At 38.0% G+C, this 21,029-nt stretch overlaps 1 protein-coding gene across 3 annotated transcripts in view; it reads right to left on the bottom strand.

The window, feature by feature from the left end:
* pappaa (pregnancy-associated plasma protein A, pappalysin 1a) overlaps positions 1-21,029 on the bottom strand; it is a 238,175-nt gene that overhangs the window by 84,250 nt on the left and 132,896 nt on the right. For all 3 annotated transcript variants that reach the window (XM_057818700.1, XM_057818698.1, XM_057818699.1), the window contains 3 exons: positions 9,444-9,548; positions 2,965-3,100; positions 2,545-2,758 (listed from right to left, as the gene is read on the bottom strand). In XM_057818700.1, coding sequence (XP_057674683.1) covers positions 2,545-2,758; positions 2,965-3,100; positions 9,444-9,548 — 455 coding nt within the window. The remainder of the gene's footprint in view (positions 1-2,544; positions 2,759-2,964; positions 3,101-9,443; positions 9,549-21,029) is intronic.

Below are 21,029 nucleotides of genomic sequence, written 5' to 3'. Positions count from 1 at the left end.
TTCTCACACTGGGCCCTACAATATGCTGCAAAATTTGATGGTAGCCTTCAGACTTCATAATGCCATGCACACAGTCAAGCAGTCCAGTGCCAGAGGTAGCAAAGCAACCTCAAAACATCAGTCAACCTCCGACCATGTTTGACTGTGGGGACCGCGTTCCTTTCTTTGAAGGCCTTGTTTTTTCCTGTATACTCTATGTTGATGCCTTTTCCCAAAAAGCTCGACCTTGTCTCAACATTCATCCATAACGTTGTTGGCTTTCTCACGTAAGTTTTGGCAAACTCCAGCCTGGCGTCTTTTATGTCTCTGGGTCAGAAGTGGAGTCTTCCTGGGTATCCAACCATATAGTCCCTTTTCATTCAGACGCCGACGGATAGTACGGGTTGACACTGTTGTACCCTCGGACTGCAGGACAGCTTGAACTTGTTTGGATGTTAGTCGAGGTTCTTTATCAACCATCCCCACAATCTTTCGTCGAAATCTCTCGTCGATTTTTCTATTCCGTCCACATGTAGGGAGGTTAGCCACAGTGCCGTGGGCTTTACACTTATTGATGACACTGTGCACGCTAGACACAGGAACATTCAGGTGTTTGGAGATGGACTTGTAGCCTTGAGATTGCCCATGCTTTCTCACAATTTTGCTTCTCAAGTCCTCAGACAGTTCTTTGGTCTTATTTCTTTTCTCCATGCTCAATGTGGTACACATAACGACACAGGACAGAGGTTGAGTCAACTTTAATCCATTTTAACTGGCTGCAAGTGTGATTTAGTTATTGCCACCGCCTGTTATGTGCCACAGGTAAGTAACAGGTGCTGTTAATTACACAAATTAGAGAAGCATCACATGATTTTCAAAGGGTGCCAATACTTTTGTCCGGCCCATTTTTGGAGTTTTGTGTAAAATGATAATGATTACATTTTTTTCCCATTCTGTTCTGTGTTTTTTCATTGCTAGCAAAATAAATGAAGATATTACTACCACTGCCTCACAGTTCTGAGATCAAGGGTTTAATCCCAGGCTTCGGCCTTCCTGTGTGGAGTTTGCATGTTCTCCCCGTGCCTGCGTGGGTTTCCTCCGGGAACTCCGGTTTCCTCCCACATCCCAAAAACATGCATGGTAGGCTGATTGAACACTCTAAATTGTCCGTAGGTATGAGTGTGTGCGTGAATTGTTGTATGTCTCCTTGTGCCCTGCGATTAGCTGGCAACCAGTTCAGGGTGTCCCCTGCCTACTGCCCGTAGTTAGCTGGGATAGGATCCAGCACCTCCGCGACCCTCGTGAGGAAAAGCGGCATGGAAAATGAATGAATGAATGAATATTACTACCAAAGCATTTGTATTTGCAAACATTTTCTAGGAGAAATTGAGCATTATCTGACAGAATTGCATGGGTGCCAATACTTTTGGCCAGCACTGTAGAAGTACATTTTTCTCAAAATGTTGCTCAAGTAAATGTAACGGAGTATATGTAACGCATTACTACACACCTATGCCTACTAGTACCCTAATTCACAGTCATCCATTCACCCCCTACCAGTCCAAATTGGGAATACCCCAAAATTAATACCAATTGACCCATAGGAGAGCAAAACATATCTGAACAAGTTCTCTAGACATTTTCTAGTTTCTAGCCTTTAAAACCTCTCCAGTATTAGGAAAATACACACATTTTTACAGGAATAAAATAAGGTGTGTATGCTAAAATCAAAATGCAAAATGAACCATTAAAATACAGCACTGTATTCAAATGCTATCCAAATTCAATAAAACACCAATAAAACAGTTAAGGACTATGTATCGGAGGTAAACGGGTACCTTGTACTATTATTTGGAATCCTTTTGTCATAAATTTGAATTTAACCACCCTCTATTAAGCCTCCCTTTCTGCTTTTCCCAATGAAAAGTGCATCGTATAACACGATAATTAACAGACTGGCACGGAGCAACTCAACGGGAGAACGGTGTGCACAAAGTGATGTTTAATAGCTTTTGCTGTTGTTAACAACTCAGACCAGGGGGGAAATGAAGGGAGGTGGGGGGGTGTAGGGTTGGAGTTTTTGGAGTGTTCCAGGAAATTTGCGTGAGGGAGGCCGCAGCACCGGAGTTGGAGGCACCCAAAAGGGGGAGAACTTGGCAGAGAAGATGGCAAGTGGGGGTTCAATGCACTAAGTTTTTTTTTTTTTTTTAATGCCTCGAAAGTCGCCCTAAAACTGAATTGACCTCAACAATTTACTTTTACATTTTTCTTATTATCTGCCATTGAGGATGAAAATAATGAAAAAAAAAACTCATTAAAAGTTCATTAAAATATAACTTTTAATTTTTTTTTTTTTTTTTAATTTATGTTGTATCGAAAATGGTATTAACTAGAAATCTTTAGTGTCTTGACAACAGTAGAACGGAGACATTATTATGAAAAAGCTAAATTTTTGTATATGGTAAAATGATAGAAATCACGGTTAAATTTAACGATACTGAATCATTTTTACATTACACTGTATATTGCCTGTGAGTAATATGTTGGCACATTTTGCATACTCACCTTTGACCAGTCGGGTTATAGATCTCGTTACTCTGGCAACCGCTGATGGTGATGGGGTCAAAGGACTGGAAGGAGCGCAGGCCAACACCAGAGATGGCCACCAAACGGGAAGCAAATGTGACCAAAATGGCCGTGGTGTGGTAGAAAGCCACTGACAAGTCATGGCTGACCGGAATCACCAACGGGTTTGTACGGCAGCTCAGTCGCCACTCGCCTGTGAAGAAGCACCGAGCATTTTTAACACCAAATCCAGATATATATGTTGTATAAATCTGTCACTTTTTACTATTTGGAAGAATGATCCTAGTCTAATACTGGAAAAATGACTGGCTGCACTACATGTCCCACAATCTAAAGTATGTACAGTATGTAGAGAACATTGACGAAAAGAAAAAAGAAAAGGAATGTGAAGGTTCTTGCCAAGACTATGGATTCCTTCTTTAGTGTCCACCAGCTGAACAGTGATGTTACACTGAGTCTGGTCGATGTAACCCGTCCCATCAGCCGCCAGGTGAATGATCACTGCAGCTGCCACCATTGGATGAGAGAAGTGGGCCTGAATAAGGGAAGTTGAGATGAGATTTCTAATGAGGGACACTTTTTCAGTTCTATTGACGATGAGAGATGTCCAATTATATGGTGTTTAATCATCACAGGGTTTCCCCTACACAATAAATATTGTGGCGCACCGCCACACCAAAATAAAATCCGCCACGGAGTGCAAAAGAGATGTTTTTTTTTGTTTTTTTTTTAAGGCCGTTTCAAACTAGCGGCAGCTTACTGTGAAGGGTTCAGCGGCAACCTATTCATTGTGTATTGTAATGTAATTATACGAGGCCCCCTTATGAGACGATCGGACGGGGAGCTGTGACGTCGAGGGAAGCGAGAAGGAGATAGTGGTCGCATGTCGCGGAAGCCCGCTGATATTTTGTTATTCTTTTTCTTTATTATTGCTGCCACAATAAAGTGGCTAAACCATTACAGACTCCTCTCCTTCTTCCCCCCATCCGGGGCATTACTGTATTTGGGATCGGACTTTTCGGCGAAAGTGAGCGGTGGAAGTTTGAATGAATTTGCGCCGCTGCACTAATGTCAAGAACGCATTCAATAGCAGATGAGCAGAGCTGTTACAGCGGACGGATATACGCAATCACGGCTGACGAAACCTTGATGAAAGCGCTTTTTTCCCCAAGTTTCGCAAGCTCTGGGACACTGGAAAAATGTCTCACATACTTCTCCTTGCTAAGCTAAATGGTAGCTCGATGTGCGTTTGTGTGGAAATGCAGTTCACGAACAACAACAACAACAAAAAAACTGTTCACCTTCTCACCAAAACTCGTAAAACTCTTTACATGGCAATTAGAATTTCCCCTACACCTTGAAATGGGTCCATTACAAGGGCGTAGGTTTGTTCTCAATATTGGTGGGGACGATATAACAGCATAACCTGCATGTACACTTTTTGCTGGGGCCAGGACGTTAATAAAACCATACTGATAGGTGAACGGGGGTCAGGGCTACATTTCTCACCAATACGAACCTAATTAATTGATAGGCTAAATGATCAATGCTAAAATAAATCTGTATTGACTTGTACTAACTTTCACACTGCATATTTATAACGTTTTAATCTGATGATTTTTCTTAAATCTATTTGAATATTTTTTTCCATCTTGTTTTGAGTGTAAAAGACTAGTTAACAGATTAATGGGTCAGAATATTCAATTTACTTTAAGTAAATATTACCATTTGCTCTTATTAAACCCATACATCTAAAGGTTGGTCATTTTTCACCAAAATCAAGGGGGAATATGATTTCAAATAACGTTGTGAACAATATCACTTCTTGAATAAAGAACATTTTTGACAAAAAAAAAAAACTTTTCTTTAAGATTAAATATACTCACTTTTTGCTCAAAATAAGAGTGTTAATATTATTTTCAGATAGCTGTTTTTCTTATTTCAAGAAATCTGAGTAAAATTTACTTGAAACACTGGCAGATAATTTCACTTATTTCTATTAGATTTACACTGAAAACAAGGGAATTCAACTCATCAGCCAATCAAATGTGCGTTTGAGGGGAAAAAATTGTTTCATTGTAAATCTGAACATAATGAAAGTAATTCACTTAATAATGGTAGGGTCAATTCTATCCTTACAAAATATGCGAAGACAATCTAAATGACCTCTGCAAATAAGGTTGCCTAAAAGTTGTTGGGGACAATTTGAACATCCTGAAAAGTTCCTAGTGTTATGTCCCTAACGTCTCTATGCAAACCTATGCCATTGGTCCATTAACCGAAGGACTAGTATTGTTGTGTTAATGTAGTACATATTAGGGCCAAATAAAAGGAAAAAGAAGGACTACGAGATGTAAATAGTACTATTGCTACAAGAAAAAAAGTTGTATTATTACATAGGGTAATGTAGCTGTAATCAGCTACGCATTTTACGTACATGTACCGTAGCTGAGAGCTACGACATTAGCCTGGGTAATGAAATATTTCAAATAGATCTTTGTTATGGTTCTTCTTGGGAAACAAAATGTGAAAAAAAAAATTGTCATGATATGACGCAATTTTGCCGTGGCACAACATGGTGAGGCGGCCAGACTCCAATGCAGCCTACCACCGCAGCTTCAAAAAATCCTAGGGGAAACCCTGCATCCTACTGATGGCAAATTTATTTGTATAGCACAATTCAACACAAGGCAATTCAAAGATCTTAAAATCACATGAAGATCCACGAGCAGAGATAAAATGATTGTAAACATCACAATAAATCAAAAGAAAGTTAAAACAAAGAAAATTGAAAAAGGAAATAAAACTATACATAACGACCACATTAAATCATGAATAGAATTTAAAAAATTAATAATAACTGAAATCAGAAATGGAAATAAAGCAGAAAATGAATAAAAAGCAAATACTGTTGTTTGAAATTTGATTAGACAGTTATAATGAATATGCTGTGATAAACAAAAGCCTTTTAAGCCCTGATTTAAAGGAGCTAACACTTTGAGCACACTTCAGACCTTCAGGTAACTTGTTCCAGAGGTGAGGAGCACAATAACTAAATGCTGCCTCACCCTGCTTGGTTCTTGTTGTTGGAACACACAGGAGATCGGTTCCAGACGACCTTAGAGGTCTAGATGCTTCAAAGGGATCCAACAAATCAAGCATGTATTTTTGTCCAAGGCCATTAAGTGTTTTGTAGATGAGCAGTAGTATTTTACAGTCTATTCTATGAACTCATTGGAAGCCAGTGTAACGATTTCAAAACCGGTATAATGTGGTCCAGTTTCCTTGTATTTGTAAGGACTCTGGCAGCAGCATTCTGTACTAGCTGTAAGTTCCTGATTTTTTATTAACACCTGTAAATATACCGTTTTAATAGTCCGATCTACTGAAAATGAATGCATGCATGAGTTTTTCCATGTCTTGTTTAGTCAGAAGCCCCTCAATTCGGCTATATTTTTTAGGCGGCAATAAGCAGATTTAGCGATGAACTTTAGATGGCTATCAAATTTTAGCTCTGACTCAATAATTACGCCAAGATTTGTAGCTGTGAGTGACATTGTGCCTAGGTGCATGTTTATCTTTGACCTTTCCTTTTTTGGCCCAAAAATGATCACTTCTGTTTTCCCCACATTTAGCTGGAGAAAATTCGGGCACATCTATTCATTGATATGATGAATGCATTTACTCAGGGAGACTAAGGGACTGTAATCATGCAGGGACACAGAAATGTAGAGTTGCGTATCATATGCATGGGTGTGATAGGAGACGTCATACTGTTCCATGTTTTGAGCAAGGTGAGGCATATAAATGTTAAATAAAAGTGGTCCAAGGATGGACCCTTGAGGAACCCCACATGTGAATTTGGTTCGTTCTGACTGATGGTTTCCAACAAACACAATGAAATCCCTATCATGTCAATAAGATGTGAACCACTGAAGAACAGTGTCAGTGAGCCCTACCCTCTGTTCCAATCTGCTGAGTAGTATGGTGCGATCAACCGTGTCAAATTGATGTGAATTGTAATTAGTTTACCGCAAGTAGACAACAAAAGACACTTCTGATAGTCTCCGTGGCCCTAAATTAATTTATTCCTAATAGCCACAGTTGATAAAAATAAAAGTTTCCCATTGGATTCCATAGAAAATGCACACGGATCATTTTTGACTCACTTATGGAAGAATAGGCCCATCCAGTCACTCATGCGTCAAGGGTTAACTGGGAGAGCCAGCAGTGAATGAGTTAAGTGTTTTTCCTCAAAGGCATATCCAGTTCTCTTATATTGCACCATAAATGCATGTGGCCGTGTTATGTGGCCACACTTTATTATATATTTTCTTTCTATTCTAAGCCAAATGCTTAAAGTTAATGTTTCATGAATACAGTGTGTCATAAAACCGAGACATACAGTACGTCTAAGGCTTTAAGCTTAAGTTCTATATGTTTAAAGCAAACAGCCACTTTAATGAGGAAATGATGTAATATTGCACCACATGGGCCCTGGTTTCAAAATGTGATAGACCATCATGTGGCAAACATGTAATACTGATCAAAACTGACAATTCATTCACATATGTGTTGCGCCATGTTTAGGGTTGCCAACTCCCAGAAAAAAAAGGGACACTTTATAGAGCTGGCCGGCCCGATACCCGTCACCCTTTATTTTATTTTTTTTGTATGTGAAAAGGGATTTTTTAAAAATTAATAATTATAATATTATAATCATTTTACTCAAACCTGAATTAATTCTTTACATATTTGAGTGATATAAGCACATGGAAAAACAATCATTATCAACATTTTTAAAAAGACCAAACATAAACCCTGAGGTAAACATTTTTTTTTTTTTTAAAACAATTTAGGTGCATTCAAAGTCCCCTCAGCAATAATATTTTTTGCAAATGATCACTCCAAATATAATGTGGAAGTATTGAGTGAAGCTTGAGTAAAAAGCATGTTCAAAATGATGATAATTTGTTTTTTGGTTCTTATCTGTGTACTATATTTTCACTAATTGTATCATATATTTGTGTTCAGTCAATTTCATTTCCACGGTGGCTCTGAAGTACAAAAAACAACGGCAAATTAAAAAACACAAGGACAAATCGCATAACAAAAAAAAAACTAATAAAAAACACAACAGCAATTCACTTAACAAAAAAAATTACGAAAAAACAATGACCAATCAAACAACACAACGGCAAATCACATAAAAAAAAAATAAAACAATTCAGAAAACAGAAAACAAATTATAAAACACAATGGCAAATCACATAACAAAATAAATAAATAAAAAAACACAACGACAAAAATAAAAATGAAATTACATTAAGGAACCGGAAAAGGAAGGTACCAGTCAAAAAGTACACTCATCGCTAATTGGACGAATCTACCATCAAGTGTAGGTACTGATGAACTAGGAAGTTATTCCACGTCTGATGTACTACCGTATTGGCCGGAATATAAGACGGCCCTGATTATAGGACGACCCTCTCTTTTTCAAGACTCAAGTTTGAAAAAAGACTTTTTGAACACCTAAATATTTTTTTACAGAAAATAATTACAGTACATCCGAAACAAATGATTATAACAATATATTTGAGAGAAAAAGCATGTTATTTTGCCTCATTCAAATCTTAATATCTGAACATTTAAATATGTAAACTAAAGTGGTTTTTGAAATGTAAATAAACCAATCGATTGTGATAAAACAACAAAATTACAATAACTGCATTAACCATCAAAGTGAAGTCTAACTGTAACTGTAGTCTTGAAACATCTGAATAAGGAAAAACATTGCAATAAAACAATGCAAACTGGTTAAACTTGAGAGTAACTGAGCTCTATCATGACAGAACATCGCTTCAATGATGTCTGGCGCCATCTAGCGTCGTGAATGGGTTTAATGTCTAGACCGCGAATATAAGACGACCCCCTCTTTTTCATTCTTATTTCAATGCATAAAACACCATCTTATATTCGGGCCAATACGGTATTTGAAAATGAGCATTAACAAAAAAGCGAACGTGGCTTCTGCTGTAAATCCATCCATACATCTTCAACTGCTTTGAATATATTTATTCAGGACGTGCATATGAAGTAAAATATGCCGGCACCGCGATGGTGTGTCAGCGCGACTTTCCTATTGGTGCGTTCGATGTGCCAAAGCGACGCTCCCACTGGCTGGATTCGCAGGCACAAAGACTTTGTGTGTTAACTGACACCACAATTGTAAATAGCAATGATTAAAAGCGGGAATATACTTCCCTGAATTAAACATAAGAGTCAGGCTCACATTTGACGCAAACTTTATTTACACTGCCGCACTCACCCCTGTCATGTAATCAACTACTACCCCAATAGCAGGCGACTGCGTGTCAGATCCGCATAGCAATCACACCCGCTTAACGTCAGTGCGTCAGATGCGGCCCGGATCACCACTATGGTAGTTTTGCCTTAATTGTCACCTTGATTGCACAGATGGGTGAGCCTGAGACCAGGAGCCACTGATCATCAGCAGCAGCTCACTTAAACCGGTCCTTGGCCTCACATCATCACCAGATCAACAACTCACCTACAGGTATGACTTTCCGCTGACAAAGAATCTTGTAATCCTGATGCTGAGCTCATTTTTGTGTTTCCCCCCTAGATCCTGTACTGCTTGCCTGGGAAAACGCCTGCCTGTTCACCTGTTCAATCACCAAACTGCCCACCGGATTCTTCGGACACTATCTCACATTCCCTCTCATCGTCAATGAATTAGGTCCCCAGTTACCACCGTTTTTCAAGGGACGGTTGGCAACCCTTGTCATGTTTCATGATAATATACAGTTCTTAACATTGTAGCAGCAGTACATTGCACTGACATAGTCGAGTTATACCTTGAGCCAGTAGATTCCCCAGGGAGTTTTGCGGGCCTCGTGACATGGGAACCAGGCATATTGGGAAACCCCGTCAGATAGGTCGAACACCTTGGACTGACATGTCTAAGGAAAGACAGGGACAAGAGGACACATAACATCAAAATGTACTTCTATTTTGACAAGCAGTTGTATTAGACAAAAGTATGTCCTAGTAAATTGCTATTCATGTCCAATATACAGTACGTACTTTGGTTTAGCGGGTCATCAACTACCAGACACCATTGTACCTGAACAAAGCCCATTTGGTACCAAGGCCCATCATGTGAAAGTAGAATTTTGGGCCCCCTGTCAGGCATTGCTTCATGTTCATGCAGGTCGTGATGGTTTTGGCTTCAGTTACATCATCGGTGCATTTACTAATGTAAGCAGTGACTGTCTGTGCGTATTCCTCAGTGTTGATGTGCTGGTTGTACGTGGCTGCATGTCTAAACATATCTCAGTCTGTGGTGGAAAAGCAGTCCAGTAGTGCTGAGGAGGCACCCGCTTGCCACACTTTGATCTGCTTTTGAACCGGTTCGGCAAATTTCACCCGTGGCCTGTATGCACGCTTTAGCATAGCAGTCATGTGGTAAGAGGGGAAAGGTTAGGCTAAGGGTAGCCCGTGTGAGTCTTACCACTCTTGAACAAAGCTCAATCTGATGGAGAACATGCTAGCTTGTCGAGTACAATAGAGAGTCCAATATGTATAATAATTTCCGGGAGCCATGAAAATGTTGGTTCACATAAAACCATTTGTGGTGGAGTCTGCTTTAATTGCCACTACAAGGCCCTCCAGTAGAGTGTTGCCACAGACCTTGTCATGAATGTCAATAATTCTTATGAAAGTATGGTCAAAGCAATGTTGAGAAAACAGCAAAGATGGAAAACAAAGACAAATGACAACGAGAAAAATGAACCCAGGGACTAAGGTTTAGCCAATACAAAGGTGAACGGAGGGCAGATACCCAAGGACGACCAGTTAAGCACGCCGTCCTGAGTTAGTGAAATGAGACACCCGTAACCGGAGATTTTTGCTAAGGAGGCTACTGTAAGATTCTGCCACTGTGGAAAAACTGGCCCCACCACCTATCTGCCCATATATCTGTCCCTTGAAATTGTTGACAGGGCCCAAGTGCTTGCCGCTGATGTGGCAGAAATGGAAATTCCTATGAGAACGCAATTCCACTTTTGTGGACAGAGTCCCATGACACTGTGGTGCAACCAAACAGTTTGTTTGTTGTTTAATAATTGCTGAGAAGAGTGCAAAAGTTGAGTGTAAAACACCCTTGAATCCAATAATTTGAACCAGAGACAGAGTAGCAATTACAACCAAACCATTATGCATGACTTGGGGCCCTATTTTCATAGGCTGCAAACGTGCCAGCGCAAACCACACCACATGTGTCCTTGGGTAAATTGATGAGATCTCCCTGGTACTTCTTCTTACCTAGCTCGAGCAAATCAGTTTCTCCTGTCAAGTAGAGGATGAGCTATGCTGCTGTTAAAGGCAAAGGAAAGAACCCTGCTTATTCATACAAAAGAGTCAGCTGTGTTCATTCCTCTAAAGCTAGGTTCATACTGCAGGTCTGAATGCACGAATCCGATTTTTTTCGTGCTTGTCCGACTCGAGTGAGGCATTAACTTGACAGTCTGAATGGGACAAGTCGCATAGAAGTGGACCATTTCAGATCCGATCTGGGTCACTTTCGTATGTGGTTTAAATCCGAACTGGGCAACATTTTCCCAGAATGTCGCGGCGGTCTGAACTGTCAAGTCTCTCAAATCGGAATTAAAGCAGCGCGAGAGGCACGGAGGACGGCAGCGATGTAGCTGTACAGCAGCGTTAGCGCCTAGCTTCAACTCGGCTTTTTGGGATAAGGCGAGCTTGACAACAGTCTTTCTGTGTGGTAAATGAGCAGTACTGTATTTCAATATTGCTTACATGGCCGAGAGTCGTGGCAAACTGACTGTATGTGTGTGCGTGCGACCTCAACACATACTATGATGCATTCGCACAAAAAATCGAAATTGTGCATTAATACCTGCGGTATGAATCTAGCCTATGTGGCTTGCAAAAAGTTTTCGCACCCCTTGAATTTTTCTATGTTTGATAACGTTATAAGCATAAAAGATATATTTTATTAAAATTTCATGTGAAAGATGAGCACAAAGTGATATAAAATTGTGGAGTGGAAAGAAAATGATACATTATTATTATTATTATTATTATTTTTTTTTACATATTAGAAAAACTGACATCTAATCTTAACAACACTCGTTCGTTCGACCATTTCCTTGCAAAATGGATTGCACATCTCGCAGTGTCAATGCCAGGTAAACGAGTGCCACCATAATGAATTGACTAATCAATCAGCAAATTAATCCTTATCTATTTTGATGGTCAAATAATCCGTTAAGAAACCTACTTGACCTCAAATCCTTTTTTTCTTTTTGAGGTTCTTAATAACATTTTTCTTTGTTTATTCTTTATTATTTTCCTTTTCAAAAAAGTGGGACTCAGCAAATATTCATTTTAATTTGTTTTCAAAGTTTTGTTTTTTTCAATTAGAAAAAGAAAAGTTGTAAATATTATTTTGTAGATTCATTCATTTTAATTTTTTTATTTGATTTATTTACATTTTTTAATAATTTCTCCAACACTATTCCATTTCCTTTTAAAAAATAATGTAGGAAGCTGTAAATATTCTTTTTTAAATGTGTTTTTAAATTGGATTTTTCAATCGAAAAAAAAGAATAGTTTCATCCATCAATTTTGTTAAAAACCGGGGAAAACAATAACTACTCTCCGATTTCTAGAGGGCAGAAATTTTCCGTAAATTTCCTGCTTGCAAAAAAACATGAAGCTGATGCCCACGTTTTACTTTCGAAGGCCACACAAAAAGACAAGACGGGTCAAATCTGGCCCCCGGGCCACCAGTTTGACATCCCTGCGTTAGAACATGCCGCTTTTGGTGTTGTACCACTCACACAAACTACCGTGTAATCTTGCCCACCCGTCACCTTTTGTGTGAACGGCCGTCTTGGCTGAAAATACCACATCCTAGAAAGATACGGTTACAAATGCCTTTGACAGTTACTTATGCCTCCAGGGGTGGGCTGACTGGTCAGCACTGATACAGTTTGACTGTGATAGCGCTAAAGGCATCTGTTTTTCATTCAATTCATGTATTTTTCTTTATTTTTTCATTTTTATTCTGCTGAGTGAAACACTCACGGCAATGACATTTTAGAGGGAACCTGCCTCAAATTTGTCAATAATAGCTACATTACTGAGCAGATGTTTGTCCGGTTTTGCAGACTTTGGCTTTCACAGATGCTAAATTGGCTGGAGTGGCCTTGGAATATTAATAATTGTTTCCATGTGGTTTATTACTCAACCTGTTATAAAGGGACTTCTATAAATGTCTGTGGGATTCTGTAGCCCTCCTTTCGACGCGTTCATCAACAAACGTTCGTTTTTTACAATCCTGCGGGACAAATTTTTGGCCTTTATTATTAGCTGATCATTTCTCAAAGGAGTCTAAGGAATGTTTCCCCGCAGCGTTTGAAGAATCCGACATTTAGCTATAGCACAACTGTATCAAATTAAGCTTCATTGGTTTAAAAAAAAAAAACTGTGCACGTGCACAATGGGATTGGTTGTGTGCAGACTTTTGTTTTTACACCTCATATTACAAAGTAAATACATTGACAAAAGTGAACCCATTTCAACTGAAAATTCTGTCTGGTTTACAAGCAGACTTGTTGTTCATTCTGATTAAAATCATTCCATTCATTGTGCATACTGAAGCTCTCAGGTGAACTGTTTACGTGGTACGTGATTATTCCGACAGAGGCGGGGCTAGTGGACGGACAAGCCAGGCAGTTGTTTTGGGGCCCCGGACAATAAAGGGGACCCCTATGTCTGCCAAAATGTACTCCAAAAATTGGCCATTTGAACTGACATTGCAGTAACAAACCCTTCTTATGGCGCTCAACCCATAGCAACATGCACTTGATGCTGTTTTAAGTTAAGTTTTAAGTGTATATGTTTATTTTATTTGACTTTGTTTATTCATCCTGTTAAATTCTTTTCTATTAAAACATTATCTATTTTGTCTTTCAATGTGGCCTTATATCTTGTTATTCATAATGTACAGGAAGTGACCCTGAAATGCCCCCAAACTGACAGGAAGTGAATCGATATACCCACCAAGACAGCAAAGCTACCATTGCAATTTCTTCAGAAATTGAGAATTTTCTAGTTTATTACGCATTTATGTGTGCAAAAAAACAATTTTTTGTGGCATGCACGGGTGGGGTGGAGGCCCCAGGAATTTCTTGCTTGGAGCCCCATGCAACCTTAGCTACGCCAGACTTTTCCGATTTAGTGTTTACATGCGCTATAATGTTTAATAGGAACAACTATTTTACATACACGTGATAGACGCAGAGGCAATAATCACGTGATTTTGCGGTCCGTCCCATCTTCGCAAAGCTCTTTTAGAGCTTGCATAAAAAAAAAAAAAATAAATAAATAAATAAATAAAATTTTTTAAACTCTCCTGACGCAGACCAGTGACACATGCGTTTTTTTAGGTACCGTATTTTTAAGGCGTAAATGTCACTGCTCATTTACACAAGGAATATTCCACCCCAGTAAATCAGAATTAAATTTCAAACGGATTTGGTTTGTTTATTCCGATTAAGGTGTTCATATGGAGTATGGTTTTATTCGCTTTGGTCTTATATTCCATATACAGGTAGTTCCCGTGTTACGACGTACTCGACTTACGTGATTTCGACTTTACGACGCCGGGAGTCTCCTCTGCCATTTTGTCTCCAGTTGTTTTTTTTGTGTGTGTTTTTTTTTTTTTTTTTTTTTTTTGTCACGTAAACAGTGCCTTATTGTACCTTACAGTATCTTATTTTTTTGCTTTACTTTATTAATATGACGTGGTCTGTCCTCACTTCACGTGAAGTTGTTAAGCTTGACAGACAGCGAACAAGGCACTTTTGACAATTTGTAATGCTGTAACACACATATGTATATTTATGATCAAAACGACAGTTTAACGATAAAACGCTTGACACAAAACAATTGGTGTTCAAACGTCCATCTAGTTTGATTAGTATGTAAATTTAGTAGACTAAATTAGCCTAATTTGGCTAACAGAAGTCCGCTAGCTTAAATCCTATGAATGCTAACATATTTACAATTCTCATAGCAAATTGCTCACAGTAACTCCACAAACTGCAGCTCTAAACTTATTTACAGATGCATTTACAAACATATATGAGCTGAAACAACTTACAGCCTTATGTGTGCGAACGCAGAACCAGAACGCAGCTGTCCTTTATCCATGTGAGACGAGTCGCTGAATAGTCATACAAGGCGACAGTCCAGCCAGACTCAACGCTGCCACCAGAAGGCAGTGTATCCTCCATCATTAATCTCTTAAGTATTTTATGTATTTTAACTTTCCTTAAACGTTCAGTACTTTGTCTATAATTTGTTTAAATGTTTTTTTAAATGATTGTACGGCGACCTTGAATGCGAGACAGGCGCCTTCTATTAAAATGTATTATTATCATTATAGAATTAGGGCTGTTAAAATTATCGCGCTAACGGACGTTAATGAATTTTTAAAAATTAATCCCGTCAAAATATTTGATGCATTTAACGCACATGCCCCGCTCAAAGAGATTAAAATGACAGCAAAGTGTCATTTCCATTTGTTACTTGTGTTGTTTGCTTTTTTGTCGCCCTCTGCTGGCGCTTGGGTGCGACTGATTTTATGGGTTTCAGCACCATAATTATTATTGACATCAACAATGGCGAGCTACTAGTTTATTTTTTGATTGGAAATGTGACAAACTTGATTAAAACGAAAACATTAAGAGGGGTTTTAATATAAAATTTATATAACCTGTAATAACATTTATCTTTTAAGAACTACAAGTCTTTCTGTTTATGGATCTCTTTAACAGAATGTTAATAATGTTAATGCCATCTTGTTGATTTATTGTTATAATAGAGTACATATGTACAGTATGTTGAAATTTATACATCCGTTTTGTATCTTGTCTTTCCATTCCAACAATAATTTACAGAAAAATATGGCATATTTTATAGATGGTTTGAATTGCGATTAATTACGATTAATTAATTTTTAAGCTGTGATTAACTCGATTAAAATTTTTAATCGATTAACAGCCCTATATAAAATACAATACTTTTGAACTTTTTATAGTTACTTTGAGATTTAGGGGTATTTAAAGGGTTGATTCTGTTATTCGCGTATATTAGGGTACCGACGACAGCATAGCAAAATGGAACTCTTCGTAACCCGGGGACTTCCTGGATACAGTAATTGGAATATTTGGCTCCATGTTAACCTAACTCATGTCGCTAAACGGTTTAGTAACTATCAAAGTGAATAACAAATCATTTGCTAATCGATTAGACCAGGGGTCTCCAAGCCGGTCCTTGAGGGCCGCTGTGGGTCCTGGTTTTTGTTCATACCGATCAAGCACAGACATTTTAACCAATGTGGTTTCTACTAAAACAAGCAGCACCTGATTGCAATCAACTGATTACACTTATAAAACACTAGATTGGTGAAAAGGTGTGGTCTTGTTTTGTTGGAGTGAAATCCTGCACCCACTGCGGCCCTATGTGGAATAGTTTGGAGACCACTGGGTTAGACAATCAATCGTGGCGGCACTAGTTAACCTATCATTGACGACGCTAGACGAACATTCGTTCATTTGCCCCTCTCATTCAAAATGCATTGGACGTCTAGCACTGTCAATGGCAGCCAAAAGAGTAAAATATTTATATGTCTAGGCTGAGACACTTTGCAAATAACATGCAGATATTTGCCCTGCTTCATTCTTGATATTGGGAACAACCGCCCGCTAGCAGACCTTTCAATTGATTGCTTGATTAAAACGCTTATAATATCACAGCAGGAGCGTTTGACTAAAGACAGTACACAGAATATTTATAGCATCGAGGCGGAGAGATGCAAGCGAAAAAGACCGCAGTTTAGGATGATTTAAACTGGTAAGAACAGTGATGTATTGCACTAGCTGTTATCTACCATAGGATGACTTTCACAATCAAGGTCCTTGAATTTTCTTAAGGCTTTAACCTTTCGACACATAAATCGTTCAAAAAAGAACCGGTCACATTTTTTTCTCGAACTATCTTGGTAATGAAAATCATTTTGTTTCATATTCTAGGAATTCTTCAAAAACATGTTGCTATTATTGATTCATTCACCTAGCTTTTATACATTTTAGGAAATTGTAGTTTTTGTATTACTTCCCAGAACATATTTTCAATGGAATCCAATGGGAAAGTAACAACTGTAGCTGTCAGGAATTAATTAACTGAGCACCACACAGACTACATCAGAAGTGTATTTTGTTTTGTTTTTTTGCAAGTCTAGAACATTTACATCATGTGGGTCCAAAGTCTGACCCATAGGCCATTTATGGTCCGGTGTCTATATTTTTGATGCCCAAATGTGATACTCAAAAAAACGTGATATACCTCCCACCCCCAAGAAGTGAAAAAATGTAAACCTCCCCAAAACACTGCTAAAAACTGTCCATACTTTTTCCGCAGTTTTATGGTTCTTTGGTTGTCTGTCATAATTGTTTTCTATGTGTTTGGCAAATTTTCGTGGTTTTCCGATTTTTCGTGGTTTTTGCAATTTTTTCTGCATTTTTTTGAGGATTTTATGTTTTGTTTACATTTAGCTTTATGTTTCTTCACCATTTGCGATTGTTCACGGTTAGGGCCACGTACATATAAGCGCCAGGCCTAAAAACACTTCTGATACAGTGTCTGTGATCCTAAAGTAATATATTCCTTACAGAATTGATAAAAAAAATCAAAGGTTCCCGTAGGATTCCATAGACAATGCATACAGGTCATTTTTGACCCACATGCAGAAGTGCAGGTCAGGTCATTCATGCATCTAAGGGTTAGCAACACCATGTAACATATATTTTTTCCCAGGTTTAAGTGGTATTTCCTAGTTTGTCGCATTGACATATAAAAACACTTTTGTTTCTCAAAAAGTTTGGGTTTGTGGTCACAACTTTGAAATTCCATTTTCCACTTTTCTTTACTGTTGTATGTTGATATATATACACAGTGATGCCTCATTTTTCGTGGTCAGTGGGGACCGCCCCTTAGGACAGATCCGACTTACGCGATTTTAACTTTACGAAGCCTCTTTTTTTATTTTATTTTTTTTTATTTATTTTTGTTGTTGTTGATGTTGACTATTGTTTTGTGATGCAAGCTTTTATTTTGACGCAGGATGCATAGAGCAGGTTGTACTCCCTCACGCTAGAGCATTTACACACCTGCCCACCCCACACGCGGCAGAGACGGCACACGTGAGAAAGCAGCCGTGTGAAGAGGTGACAGCCTGCGCACACATTTGTTGCTTGTGAAGCATCCAGAGGCGAAGGCTGTATATAACCCATTTTATAAAGGTTATTGTGCGTTTTCATTTGTGGTCCAATACTTGGGGTGAGTTTATGTGATTGTTTTTGATGATGTGCAGACGTTAACTGATACATGCTAATCATTTGGTATTGCTGTATCAGCAGCTACTTGTAAATACAAATTTGAATTGCTGTTATTTAAAATGAGACATTTAACCTAATTCAATTTTAATTTCATTCTGCAAGTGGTGATGAAATGAGCATCTGAATAAAGTCAGCAAACCACACGGACGTCTGACATCATCATTTCGGAGCAAGGAATTTTGACAGCCCTAATATACAGCACCTATCTATCTATCTATCTATCTATCTATCTATCTATCTATCTATCTATCTATCTATCTATCTATCTATCTATCTATCTATCTATCTATCTATCTATCTATCTATCTATCTATCTATCTATCTATCTATCTATCTATCTATCTATCTATCTATCTATCTATCTATCTATCTATCTATCTATCTATCTATCTATCTATCTATCTATCTATCTATCTATCTATCTATCTATCTATCTATCTATCTATCTATCTATCTATCTATCTATCTATCTATCTATCTATCTATCTATCTATCTATCTATCTATCTATCTATCTATCTATCTATCTATCTATCTATCTATCTATCTATCTATCTATCTATCTATCTATCTATCTATCTATCTATCTATCTATCTATCTATCTATCTATCTATCTATCTATCTATCTATCTATCTATCTATCTATCTATCTATCTATCTATCTATCTATCTATCTATCTATCTATCTATCTATCTATCTATCTATCTATCTATCTATCTATCTATCTATCTATCTATCTATCTATCTATCTATCTATCTATCTATCTATCTATCTATCTATCTATCTATCTATCTATCTATCTATCTATCTATCTATCTATCTATCTATCTATCTATCTATCTATCTATCTATCTATCTATCTATCTATCTATCTATCTATCTATCTATCTATCTATCTATCTATCTATCTATCTATCTATCTATCTATCTATCTATCTATCTATCTATCTATCTATCTATCTATCTATCTATCTATCTATCTATCTATCTATCTATCTATCTATCTATCTATCTATCTATCTATCTATCTATCTATCTATCTATCTATCTATCTATCTATCTATCTATCTATCTATCTATCTATCTATCTATCTATCTATCTATCTATCTATCTATCTATCTATCTATCTATCTATCTATCTATCTATCTATCTATCTATCTATCTATCTATCTATCTATCTATCTATCTATCTATCTATCTATCTATCTATCTATCTATCTATCTATCTATCTATCTATCTATCTATCTATCTATCTATCTATCTATCTATCTATCTATCTATCTATCTATCTATCTATCTATCTATCTATCTATCTATCTATCTATCTATCTATCTATCTATCTATCTATCTATCTATCTATCTATCTATCTATCTATCTATCTATCTATCTATCTATCTATCTATCTATCTATCTATCTATCTATCTATCTATCTATCTATCTATCTATCTATCTATCTATCTATCTATCTATCTATCTATCTATCTATCTATCTATCTATCTATCTATCTATCTATCTATCTATCTATCTATCTATCTATCTATCTATCTATCTATCTATCTATCTATCTATCTATCTATCTATCTATCTATCTATCTATCTATCTATCTATCTATCTATCTATCTATCTATCTATCTATCTATCTATCTATCGATCGATCGATCGATCGATCGATCGATATACATATATATATATATATATATACACTCACCGGCCACCCGGCCACTTTATTAGGTACACCTGTCCAACTGCTCGTTAACAATTAATTTCTAATCAGCCAATCACATGGCGGCAACTCAATGCATTTAGGCATGTAGACATGGTTTAAGACAATCTCCTGCAGTTCAAACCGAGCATCAGTATGGGGAAGAAAGGTGATTTGAGTGACTTTGAACGTGGCATGGTTGTTGGTGCCAGAAGGGCTGGTCTGAGTATTTCAGAAACTGCTGATCTACTGGGATTTTCACGCACAACCATCTCTAGGGTTTACAGAGAATGGTCCGAAAAAGAAAAAACTATCCAGTGAGCGGCAGTTCTGTGGGCGGAAATCCCTTGTTGATGCCAGAGGTCAGAGGAGAATGGCCAGACTGGTTCGAGCTGATAGAAAGACAACAGTGACTCAAATAATCACCCGTTACAACCAAGGTAGGCAGAAGAGCATCTCTGAACACACACTACATCAAACTTTGAGGCAGATGGGCTACAGCAGCAGAAGACCACGCCGGTTGCCACTCCTTTCAGCTAAGAAAAGGAAACTGAGGCTACAATTTGCACAAGTTCATCGAAATTGGACAATAGAAGATTGGAAAAACGTTGCCTGGTCTGATGAGTCTCAATTTCTGCTGCGATATTCGGATGGTAGGGTCAGAATTTGGCGTCAACAACATGAAAGCATGGATCCATCCTGCCTTGTATCAACGGTTCAGGATGGTGGTGGTGGTGTAATGGTGTGGGGAATATTTTCTTGGCACTTTTTGGGCCCCTTGGTACCAATTGAGCATCATTGGAAGGCCACAGCCTACCTGAGTATTGTTGCTGACCATGTCCATTCCTTTATGACCACAATGTACCCAACTTCTGATGGCTACTTTCAGCAGGATAATGCGCCATGTCATAAAGCTGGAATCATCTCAGACTGGTTTTTTGAAAATGACAATGAGTTCACTGTACTCAAATGCCCTCCACAGTCACCAGATCTCAATCCAATAGAGCATCTTTGGGATGTGGTGGAACGGGAGATTCGCATCATGGATCTGCAGCCGAAAAATCTGCACCAACTGTGTGACGCCATCATGTCAATATGGACCAAACTCTCTGAGGAATGCTTCCAGCACCTTGTTAAATCTATGCCACGAAGAATTAAGGCAGTTCTGAGGGCAAAAGGGGGTCCAACCCGTTACTAGCATGGTGTACCTAATAAAGTGGCCGGTGAGTGTATCTCTCTC

This window comes from Corythoichthys intestinalis, chromosome 17 (assembly GCF_030265065.1).
Source record: "Corythoichthys intestinalis isolate RoL2023-P3 chromosome 17, ASM3026506v1, whole genome shotgun sequence".
In the NCBI taxonomy this organism is placed as follows: Eukaryota; Metazoa; Chordata; class Actinopteri; order Syngnathiformes; family Syngnathidae; genus Corythoichthys; species Corythoichthys intestinalis.
This window is presented reverse-complemented; position numbering and strand designations above follow the sequence as displayed.